This window comes from Lampetra fluviatilis, chromosome 16, assembly GCF_964198595.1.
Source record: "Lampetra fluviatilis chromosome 16, kcLamFluv1.1, whole genome shotgun sequence".
NCBI lineage: Eukaryota > Metazoa > Chordata > Hyperoartia > Petromyzontiformes > Petromyzontidae > Lampetra > Lampetra fluviatilis.
Window position 1 is genome coordinate 10,722,039 of NC_136290.1, and position 12,038 is coordinate 10,734,076.

Sequence of the window (12,038 nt, forward strand, 5' to 3'; positions counted from 1 at the left end):
TGGTGTATTCTGCAAATATGCCTGACTGTGAGGGCGGGCACAAGCCGGCGTGAGTAGGTTAAACGTTGAGTTTTATAAGGGCACCACGGGGTGACCAGCCCCACCCCACCCAGCCCCTCCCCACCCTCCCACCCAGTCCCTCCCCACCCTCCCCACCCAGCCCCTCCCCACCCTCCCCTCCCCACCCAGAACCTCCCACCCCACCCAGCCCCTCCCTGCACGACAGACACAATAATCCCCTGTGGGCTGGTGTAACCAGGAGGTTCCTACCAGTACCAGACCCTACACAAACCTCTCCTTCACCACTCCCACCTGTGCTCCTGTCACCATAAATAACTACGCCACCAATTGTAATAACTCCACTCTTTATTTCAACCACTATCATCTTATGTTCAATTTTATAATTGCTGTAAAGTGCATCGGATTAAAGTGCTTTATTCCAAGGCACTTTACAGCAATTTATAAACGCAATGATCTATTGCAGCTTCAGCAGTGATGTTTGTTGCTGGCTGCTATGCGTTTTGGGCCTCTGGGCCTGGTGAGTGAAAACCATAACATAAACCCGCACTGACCAGAGTGGTGAGGTACAGTCAAACGACCCCCGTGACCGACACGGTGTGGGGTGGCCCTAATCCAGCAGTGGATTTGCAAAGGGCTGTAAATAATCATGCGTTCTTATTAAACTGATGATCGGTTGGCAGAGCGTAATGGAGTTGTCTTGAGAAGTGATCTTCGTGGCAAAATCCATTATCGGAATGCAATTTGTTCCACAATATCTGCAAAGCAGGTAGAATTACTTATTCTTTCTCTGAGGCTATTGGCATTTCTGGATTAAATAATGATAATAATGGAGTAATTATTTACAGACTCTATTTCATCTAATCTTATTATCTTATTATATATGTTTAGAATGCCTTTCATCAAGGGGCTTAACTCTTTTTTCCTCCTGATGACGATCGCTTGTGTTGCGATCGAAACATCGTAGTCTTTTGTTCTTTTCTTTGAACCTATCTACGCGACTTTATCGAAAGACCCAAAGAATATGGGCTGAACATAATACAAAAAAAAACGCTACAAGCGAGAAATGATTTAGATGGCGGGTGCAATCAAAGTCTAGATGAAGGCCTCCCCATTGTTTTTTTTTTTTAAACCAAACCTCCGCCAGACGACCAAAGGGAACACTTGCAAGGCCAGATGGTGGGATAGGACCTGCCTGGGAGGGGCAGATCGCATGTTGACTCTGCAGCGTCTGCGCGGGGGATCTGGCGGAGGGTAGAAAGCGTTGGCGAAGCGTCGTGGCGTCAGTGGCTTTGGGCCACTGATGGCATCTTGATCGCCACGCTGGTCGGGGCGGGTTGGCGTAGGCAGAAACCCAGGACCTGTTTAAATGTCGCTCGCCATTGAGATATCACTCACCACTGTTGGCCGTCGCTGGAAATCGAATTCGAGTTGCAAGGTTCATAGCACAGCAGTAGCAGCACGGTGGCACCACTTGATTAAATAATCAGCCGCATTATTCAAGGTGTGACTCACGGGTCGGTATTTATAAGACAAATACTAATCACTCAGGTGCTCTAAATCAACTGAACTTGAACTGTCTCATTACAGCACTCGGTATGGATGATTGAATGCTCTAGCGGAGGCCTGTCCTACTAAATTCCCCACGCCAATGCAACACGGTAATGAGAGGGCCAACGCTCAACTCACAGGCAAGCCTTCCACGTGCCATTATTTAACTCGTTTCATCGAGAGCCCAGGAAAGCCTGCGGTGGAGTTTTCACATTGAAATTAACCCCAAGGCAGAGCGTGACACGGGGACCGTGATACGTAATGAACAGTGTCGATTTAAAGCTTTCGTGACTGCAGGGATCCATCTTCTTGGTTCTTTCGGTAAAGTCACGAAGAAGGGAAATAATAAAATAATAAAAATAAAACATAATAAAATACAATTCTCACGACATTTCGGCCACAACGCAAGCAGCCGTCCTCAGGTGAAGAACAGGTCTGTCGGAAAGACAGCGTCGGAAAGACAGTGTGGCCGAAACGTCGTGAGAATTGTATTTAATTATGTTTAATTTTTATTATTTTATTATTTCCCTTCTACGTGACTTTACCGAAAAAACCAAGAAGATAATAAAGAGTGCTTATCCACAAGACTTGCCAATCTTGCCACTTCATCCAACAAAGAAAGACCAAGATCCCCCGTATAGCCTCAACAGACTGTTGGGGCAAGTGCTGTTCACGAGTAGCAGCTATGAAAGCCGGCATGACAGACGATAGGGTGGGTGGCCAGCACCACGCCCGGCCGCCTTTGTCTACCAAGTGGCGATGTTGACACACCCACCGCACCGGGTACTCTTTTTGAGGCTGAGTCGACTCAGGGGAGGCCCAGGACCGGTCGCAGCTCGTCTCTCATATTGAATGGCTGTGGAGTGCACAGCATCGGAGGCACTCACCGGTTTCGCAGAGCTCGCCCTTGAAGCCGGACTGACAGAGGCAGACGCTGGGGGACATGCAGCTCCCTCCATTCTTACAGCCGCCGTCGCAGAAGGCTGGGCCCGCCGTGGGGAGGAGTTGCGTGCGGAGTCCAGGGCAGACAAGGGTGGGGAAAGTCAAACTAAAATCAGAATTGATTTCATCATCTTCTTCAACATCATCTTCTTGGTTCTTTCGGTAAAGTCACGTAGAAGGGAAATAATAAAAGAATAAAAATAATTCTCACGACGTTACGGCCACAACGCAAGCAGCCGTCCTCAGGTGAAGAACAGGTCTGTCGGAAAGACAGCGTCTGTCTTCATTATGTTTGATTTTTATTATTTTATTATTTCCCTTCTACGTGACTTTACCAAAAGAACCAAGAAGATGAATCCCGGCAGTCACGAAAGCTTTAAATCAAAATTCTTCAACATCATCATCATAATCGTTGTCGTCATCGTCATTGTTAGCAATGTTCTATCCAAACTTGTATAAAGACCTCCCCGCGTATGTCACTGACATTCGGAACAGCCCTGTGATGCCACAGATCTGTCTCTCTCGTGGATGTGCACAGTGGTGGTCATCCTGCTGGGTGCGTTGTCGCCTTCGGCTGCCACTCTACCCAGCACTTGTGTCCATCGGCCATAAACCCCCATTCTCGTGATGTGCACTGCCCAGGTCCACTCCCATCTTTTAAAGAGTTTGAAATTAAATCCTTGATTTGTGTTTGTTCCACGATGCAAATATTTCTCCATCTCTCAGTGTGTTTCCAAAGGATTCATTGAATTACACTGCAATACGTTGTTTTCAATGAACGGATGTGTACTGCAACATCCGACCATGTCCTTCCAGTGCTCGTTGAGCTGCAATGTCTTCCAGTTGCTGAACAAATACATTTTGAGGTCGCACTCAATCCGCACAAAGTGCTTGCCACAAATGAACCGCAGTGCCTCGCTGATCTCGTCAAGAAGCATAAACCATCACGCAAACTCCGGTCATCCTCGCAGCAGCTTTTGGGCTAACCGTCGAACAAAAGACTGCATCGCGGGCTTTCAGATGCGCTTCTGCGGCCGTCTGGAACGCTCTTCCTAGGACGCCACTGGAGCTATGCACTATTAAATTTAGACTGAAAAATATTTTCTTGAGAACTGATTTTTGTGTTTGATTTGCTGTCCTTCCCTTGCACCTCCGATTAGCACATAAGGTGCAATAGAAGTTCAACATACATACATGTGTCTCTAAGAAGAAGGGTTTCCCTTCCTGCCACAGGCACCGACAGCTGTAAGCAAACCTCCTGGACATACTTCTCTCACATTACGAAAACTGCAATTGATGCTCAATCCGGTCAACATCGATGTGCAGTTTTACGACGGCGAGCCGACCGATCCGTCCCCATTTGGTTAAGCACCATCCTGATCCACAATAAAGGTTTATGGGTTCGATCACGTAAATATAAACGTATTGCTAAACCTGACACCACCCCGACACAGGCAATTAGTAATTTTGTCACGTAAACAAAACGTGCCCATTAGTTACTGGTTCAGCAACACCGGTATATTTGAGAGTAAACCCACACCATTTACAATTCGAGTCCGACGTTTTCACCGCCAGTAATTACAACCAGCATCATCAGGCGGACAGACAGATTTGTCCTGGTGCTGCTGCCTGTGCAGTGGTCCGGGGGGTTTGAAAGGGAATAGGCTGGTGCATATGAGCCACTAGGCTGCTGCCAAACGTCAGAAAGAGAGAGAGAGAGGAAGGCCGCTCGCTGACTCAAGGCAACTAACTAAGGCACGGATGAGCCTTCCAGAAATACAGTGGCGTTAAACAGAGGTCTGCTCGCTATATGACGATTCGAGGGACAGGACATTTGCTCTGTCACAGCAAAGGCAACCTTTTCTGCAGCTTGTGATAATCCATAGGTGTCCTCTGCCACGACCAAACCAATTAGAGAGAAAAGGGCTTGCCTGGATCATCGCTGATTGTGCCACTTAGAAGAATTGCAGTCCTACCCGCAGTGCACTCCATGTTACAAATTACAGTCCAGCCATTGTGGCTGCGGCACAATGGCCCGACCACCCTCTTGCCTTTAAAAAGAAATGTAAAAGCCTTTTGTGTGTGTGCCTGCGTTATAAATGGAAGTGAAACCAAAGTGGTGGATGGTTAATGCAATTAAACGTTCGTATAAGAAATGGTGCAACGTGCAACCTACATCATTTGAGCCGTTTAATTATGAGGCTTTGGCAGCTGCACAAATTACACTCCAATCTACATCAGTTAGCAGTGGCATCACCGTGTTTCTGAAGAAGTGCCCGGGGGGAACGTGACGTAACAGAACTACATCTGAATTCACTTCGGGCTGAAATGTTTTTGGTGTCAGAGGTGACATTTGTGAAGTTGAAAACGACATTTAATTTGCTGGGTGTTGTTGTTGTTCAGACATTTGAGACCAGGCTGACACCATCAAGACGCTATATACGTGGGAGCCCAGTTTAATCGCAGGCGGGCAAAGCCAGGATCTCAGTGGTTCCGAGGCAGTGCTGTGACCTCTGTGACTTCTGGCCACCTCCAGTAAAATGGTTTATTAATTTAATGTGGTGCACTGTCCTTTTAGGAATCGGTCAAACGTAAGTGCCAGAGACTCTCAGGAAACCAATCAAGTGGATGGGTGGCATGTACAGCAGTTACCATCGTCAGCGTGATGAGCCAAGATCATTCCACTGCTGGATGAAGGCCACCTCAAGCCATCACCATCTCTCCTTAGCCGTTAATGCAACAATCTACCTAGCACGTGCAGACATGCTGGTTTACTCACTCCATCTCCTCGGCGGACGACCCTCTAGAAGGCGCATTTCATACCTTGGCTGCCACTCCGTCACGATTCTGACCATCCACCACCATCCCTTCCAACGACGTGTCCTGCGTAATCCCACTCGCTTTTTCATAGCAGTTTGAATTGTGTCATGAACCCTTGTATAATCTATAATCCAACTGCTGGCCTTTCCGTCTCAATCCAATTCCAAGCGTGCATCTCTCCACGCTTCTTTGCACCCTTTTCAGTTTTTGTTCCGTTTTATTTTTCTGTTGTCATTGACCCCGCTTTTGAACCACATGGTAAAAGCAGGCAGTACGCACCGATGAAAAACTTTCGTCTTTTGGACATTTTCGCTTGCAAAGTTATAGTTGTTGCTCAACATCAACATCAGCCATACGAAGAAGATTGGTTTGCTACAGGAATAGCCGCGCGTAAATCTTCTTCTAATTGCGGAGGCGCTTTCCTTACGAGAAGCGAGCACAGTCTTTAACAGACCGTGCTATCCGCCCCATGTTTTATTTATTACTGACGCCGGGCGTGCCTAATTGAGTCTGGACTGAAACAGTGGTTTATGCATTCAGGCTTCAGTTGCCTCAATTAGCCGCGGCTGAAGCAGGAGGTAAATAAAGTGCGGCGCAGACAATTGCCGGTGTCGTCGGGATGGAAACGCAGAGCGGTGGGATAATGCGCCTGTTCCCTCTCCCGGTTGCAACTCCACCATTAGCCTCGGCCACCGGCCATCACGCCTTCTGGCAACGGTATCCGGCCAATGTCTCTGGGACTTCTTACCCCCTGTCTCTCTCCGTCTCTGGACTGCGCCTCACCGTTCGCACGTCGTCTCTGATTGGCGGATGTTCTCTCATGCTTTTCCCTCTCCGTCTCTCAGTGCAAATCCACCCACCGCCCCCACCGCCGCCACCGCCCGGCAAACAAGGCAAAAGTTGTTGTAATTCATCTTCAAATAATAATTACTGCAAACACGGCTGATAAACAGGGCAATGATCGCATTAAAATGCGCCGGCCGGCTGGCGGGGGCGTCACACGGCAATGTTTTACAAACGTCCACGTGCCAGTCGCCCAGAGACGCATTGGGCAGCAGCGCCGTCTCGACGACGGCTGGCAGGAGGCAAACTTGGCGAGCGAACGCGGCAATCATCGCGGGCGGTTTGGTGAATCAAACCCACGGCAATCACCGATGTGGGTTGGCTCCCTGATCCGTCTCGCAGTGGAATTCTACACTCCACGCTGCTTTGAGCAATTTTTTACTTTTGACTTTTTTTACTTTTTTTTGCATTTCACGTCTGAGCAGGAAGTATTCACTGGTTGAAAGTGTTCATCTCAAGGCACCTTGCGGTGTTGCTATTCATTGTAAAGTTAAGTTTTCCCAAAAGCATTCCAACCTGCTCCCATCCGCCTCGATCTTTCATCGTTATGCTGTCTAAACTAACTAAACTTTTGTGTTTTACCAGGCAAGGCCCACTGAGCTATATAACTTTTTTTCAGAAGCGACCTGGCTATCATGTTGAAATGTGTAGAAGACAAAATATCTAAAAACGTGTTTCTAAATGTGGAGGGAAACACCAGAGGACCTGGAAAAAAAATCAACGCGACCACGGGGATAGAGAGACATGCAAACTCCAAATATACAGCAGGCATCAGGGTCGGAATCGAAGCCACGACCTCCTGTAGACCAGACAAGGTAGTTAACGTCTCGCCTTCAATAGCCATTCCAGGTCCACATGCTCTGCTGTGTTTTACCTCTGACACGTATCAACAATCGTTTAGCATAGCTGTTGAAATTGACTTTCGCTTTGCTAACACAACACTCCGTACGCTCCCTTCGGACGTTACCGAGTTCAGATTTTTTGTTCCATAAACACTCCGACCCTCCGAGCGCGAACAAAACGCAGAGTGGTGTGATTGTGCGCGGACGTACGCTGGCAAGTCGTTCCGTTGCCGACGTAACCGGGGCCACATGTGCATCTGTGGCTGCCCACGGTGTTGGTGCAGATGGCATTGGGGTCACAGTTGTGGGTTCCGCTGATGCATTCATTGTGCTCTGTAAAAAAAAATACCACACAGACAATACACACGCGCATAATACAGTATGTCATCATCGTAAAAATTGCGGCAAAAGTTGATTAAATGAACAGGGTAGCAATGAGCGAAAAAATTGGAATAAAATTCCCGAACATTGTAAGGGGGGGGGGGGGATATAAAATATATTTGTGCTATGGGTAAGTAAAAAAAACATCTTACTGCTTTCAATGACATCTGGTCTGAATCCGTAATCCGATTAAAAACAGAAAGTGTAAAAAAATATAAATAACACAATCCATAAAGAAAGCCACTACAACTACGTCTCCTCCTCCCCTTCCCAGCCGGGCACAAAGAGAGGGAGTGCTTCACGAGATGGTGCGCCGAAGAAAGCCACTACATCTCTCGGCGTCAAGGAGTGCGTTAATCCGCAGAGAGCTTTACGGAACAACAAACAAACAAACAGAAAAAGCGGGTGTCTGCCGTTTTCCCCTTTCCGACACGAACGCTGAAAAGCCTGGTGGTGGTAACCGATGCAAATTTCGTTTTGCACCAACGGCGTAAAACTCCTTTTGTTTGACGACTCCATTAATCCTCCCCCACACACCGTCAGCGAGGGTGACCGTTAAGAGCCTCGTTTCTCCAGGGTGGTAATTAATGGGCTGAGAGGTGAGGCCTGCTATCATTAGGTTGCACTCATTCCAGAAGCAATAACTGCGCAGAAACTTATCGAAACAAAGGCAGAGAGACGAGATTTGGGTCTCTTAGAGTCCCCCCGGCATCTGCTGCTTTGTGCTGAAGCTGTTTACCCCAACAACACGATTTAGTTTTCTGAATAAGCACTACCGAGCACCGTGCATTAATTAAAAAACATATATAGACATAAAATGACTGCTAATCATTCTCAGGGGTCATTGGTTTTACGAAGACATCACCGTGTGTTTATTTTGCGATAATGTTGGCAGTGGTTACGCACGGCACGCATACCAAAAGCCCAACACGTTCATCAATAACACTGGGTGGTTGGTAGCGATGGTACGGGGATTTTTTTCTTATTTTTTTTATAACATAAGTTCGAAGAATTCAGTTGGCTGGAAGGAACCATTTATTTCCCCCCCCCCCCAATGTGAACGGGGTACTGACAAATGGCGCGACTGGAACGCCGATTCCATTGCCACCCAAACCAGTTCCTCATCTCTTGGAATTTCTCATTTACTTGATACAGCAAGCGCGCTGTGAACGGTTCCACCTGAACACGGAAGCTTGTGTTGCCTGCGAAACGTCGTGATTTTTATTATTTTATTTTACTTTTATTAATTCTAATTAAAATGTTTTACCTACGTGACTTTACCGAAAAAACCTAACAATACAGTTCCTCATCGCGGATCCTCCAGCCTCGCCGCCTTTCTTCGCCCTGCCACGCCATCGGTGGGCCTCGCTGAACATGCTCTGGGGCAGGGCGAGGTTCTTACTTGCAGGGACGTGTGGTCAGGGGAGGCAGGGGAGGCAGAGCCTCACCTGCCATACTCCAATGAAAAAAGCTGTTACGAAAAGTAAAAAAAAAGGAATAAATTCAAATAAATATTAAGATTTTTGCCACTGATCTGTGTTATAAATGTAATTTCTGTACGATTCCAATGATATTTATAGTCACAATCGCCAAATCTGCGGAGTTCCACTGCAAATACAGGGAGAGACGAGAGGTGAGGCAGCGACGAGCTCAGCCTCCCCTCTGATTGCGCAACCCCTCAGTAACTGGATGGAGCGCGGGCAATAAGCGCGTGCCTGTTACTATCTCTCTGTATGTGTCACCAATGTAATGTTTGTAGACCCCTTCATTTCATGTCCTCGCCTTCCATACTCCAGGTAACTTATTTCACGTACGTGCATAAAGATATTTAGGCTCGCTGGTCCCGTCATGAAACTGCAGTGAAAAAGCACCAGGGGAGGCAGCTATCACACTGTTATGTTATCCGACTCTCTGTTGTATTACATTACATTTATAAGTATACTAGATTTGTGTTTCTATTTAATTTATACCTGATGATGATTGCTTGTGTTGCAATCGAAACGTCGTATGCTAGTATTTAATTTAATTTATTATTTTATCTTTATACGTGACTTTACCGAAAGAACCAAAGAATAATTCCTGCAGTCACGAAACCTCCAAATTAAGTTTGAGGGGGACGTGTCTAACACGCCCCCCTCCGTGAGGACACGCCCCCCTCAGTGAGGCCACACCCCCTCCGTGAGGCCACGCCCCCTCTGTGTGTGAATCTGGCTCTGACACTAGCACGTCCACTGCTCTCTTGTGCAGTCAACCCTCTCCAACGTTCGGGGTATTTGTGACCAACCCCAGACTTTCAGCTGTGGCACTGCACAAACAATGCCGCGTGATGTCGATGACCGTCCACTGATTATGGTCAGCGGAGGTCTCTTCGGGAACTACACTTGGCCACGGAGGACGCTGGCGCGTGGCTGGGCGGTCACGTGCTCGCTGAATGAATCAATAACACCGTGGCCCTCAAAGGAGAGACGTTTTTAATCGGTGACCTTTCAGGCAACAGCCGCAGAGAGATGAGGCGTGGTCCACTGTCCAAATAGTAAATTGTTTATGTTTCATTGTATGTATGTATAACGTATTCGCACCGTACGTAGCCAACAAGCTACGAAGAAGGCCCATCGCCTGAAACGTCGCCTATTGTATAGATTCTATTTTGACGGCAGAGACGTGACGGCGGTCACTTCGGCCCTCATGTTTCAGTTTGCCTGCTTCCGATGCATAACGAGCACATTTCATACGGTTAGTTGCAAAAGCGACACCTTTTAATTGTTGCTTAGAATAGGGAAAATTTTAAGATCCTGGCCTGTAGATTTATTAAAACTGTTCATCATTTCATAAGCCAGTTTGCAGCATATCTGTTTAATTGGAACATTTCTTTTCCCGTGTCATTCTATTAGAAGGCCCTTTCTCAGCAAAAGCACACAATGTGGTGTTAACGTTATTATCGGAATGATTAACTCTGGCGGGATAAGCAATTATCCAATACGGCATTATATATTCCAGAATAAAAAAAAGAATCCATACTTGCGTCCCTTCACCTCATCCACATTACATCGCTTCCCGCAGCCATAATGAAAGAAAAAAAAATGTAATGAAAAATTATGCCGAGTGTGATACAATCCCCCATCCGACGCTTGTTTTGCGCGCTTGCAAAAACGTTCCGTTATCTCAAAGTTTCTGACGCTACTCATGAAATGCACGGGGCGCGAAAAGCTGGAGCAATTTTCTGCAGAATTCCAGTCGAGGTTTTCTGTTCTTTTCAAACAATGTATGTTATTTATCACCTCACGAACGTCGTCGCTGAAATTCGCCAGCCAATGTTACAAAAGACTTTTGACGAGATGCGGCTTTTCACTTGACGTAATTTGATTCGTGTAAATATACACCGACAACTTTGCTCATGCTTGTCAAGTTGACTCGCTAAGCACATGCTAAAATCTTCTTGGTTTTTTCGGTAAAGTCACGTAGAAGGGAAGTAATAAAATAATAAAAATAAAACATAAAACAATTCTCACGACGTTTCGGCCACAACGCAAGCAGCCGTCTTCAGGTAAAGAATGAGAACCTGTCAAGCTGGGAGCTTATATCTACGCTGAGTTGGGGGGGGGGGGGGTGTAAGAGGAGCGCCTTAACAAAGGGATGTGCATATCACATGCAAAAAATTCATTAATTATAATAATCCTGTTTGCACGGGCAGCAATTTAAGAAATTCCCTCATGCTATTAAGGTAGCGATAGTTTCAAAAAGACAGCCGCAGCATTAATGAGGTCACTTCCCTTGAGTCAAGAAAAAAAAGTCAATACATCAATTAAGGAGTTATACAAAATCTATACGTAAAGGTCAGCTTAAAAAATTTAATAAAATAAAATACCTTTTGAAAACAAGATAACGGGTGGTGTGATTAATTCAATTACAGCTGAAAGCCGGCATATGGGAAAGCTGGTCAATAGAGTGTGGCAAATTATAAATTAAAGGCCACCCTTCATATTAAGTTGGCTTCAGTATGGACGGCGAAGCTGGTGTGTGGAATAATAAGAATTCAAGAATAAAATGCTCAGATGCATTGCACAATCCACCTCTTATTAACCTCTTTCTACTGCGACTCTTACAACGCCTCCCCCCTGTATTTAATGAGCATTTACTCACAGAAAGTGCCACCACATTTTGCCCATTATAAAGAAATATATAGTTTTACGAATCATACATTTAACGATTATATGGGTTGTTTGTCTTTAACGCGTTCGGTTTTGTAATCTGGGGTTTCTTTATCGCGCGGTGAGCTTTAGAGCGGTGCCCTGTGGAATTAACTGCCGAACGCTGGCGATGGAAAGCGAAGCCCGACCGATGTTATGACGGAGAACATTTCTACCGACCTAGACGCAATAATCCACAATAACAGATGGCCCATTACGGGGCGACAATGACGCCCTACAACTCCCCCGACAAACCACCTTCCTCTGTGGAAGCAGCAAAGTGCGATAAACAACATAATATTCCTGCAAATTGACCCCAAACGTGGTTCAAAGAGCACACTCACGCGATACATGTTCATGCATGCCTTCCACTTGCCGAGAGCCGTCAAGTGCACGTGGCCTACTTAGTGCGGAGTTATCCATTCGGGACATTGCAGGTGCCACTCAAGATAAA

At 46.5% G+C, this 12,038-nt stretch overlaps 1 protein-coding gene across 1 annotated transcript in view; it reads right to left on the reverse strand.

Moving 5' to 3' along the window:
- NELL1 (neural EGFL like 1) overlaps window positions 1-12,038 on the reverse strand; it is a 114,110-nt gene that overhangs the window by 21,491 nt on the left and 80,581 nt on the right. The window contains exons 14-15 of the mRNA XM_078863702.1: window positions 7,227-7,349; window positions 2,457-2,552 (exon numbers count right to left, since the gene is read on the reverse strand). Of these exons, the coding sequence (XP_078719828.1) occupies window positions 2,457-2,552; window positions 7,227-7,349 (219 nt within the window). The remainder of the gene's footprint in view (window positions 1-2,456; window positions 2,553-7,226; window positions 7,350-12,038) is intronic.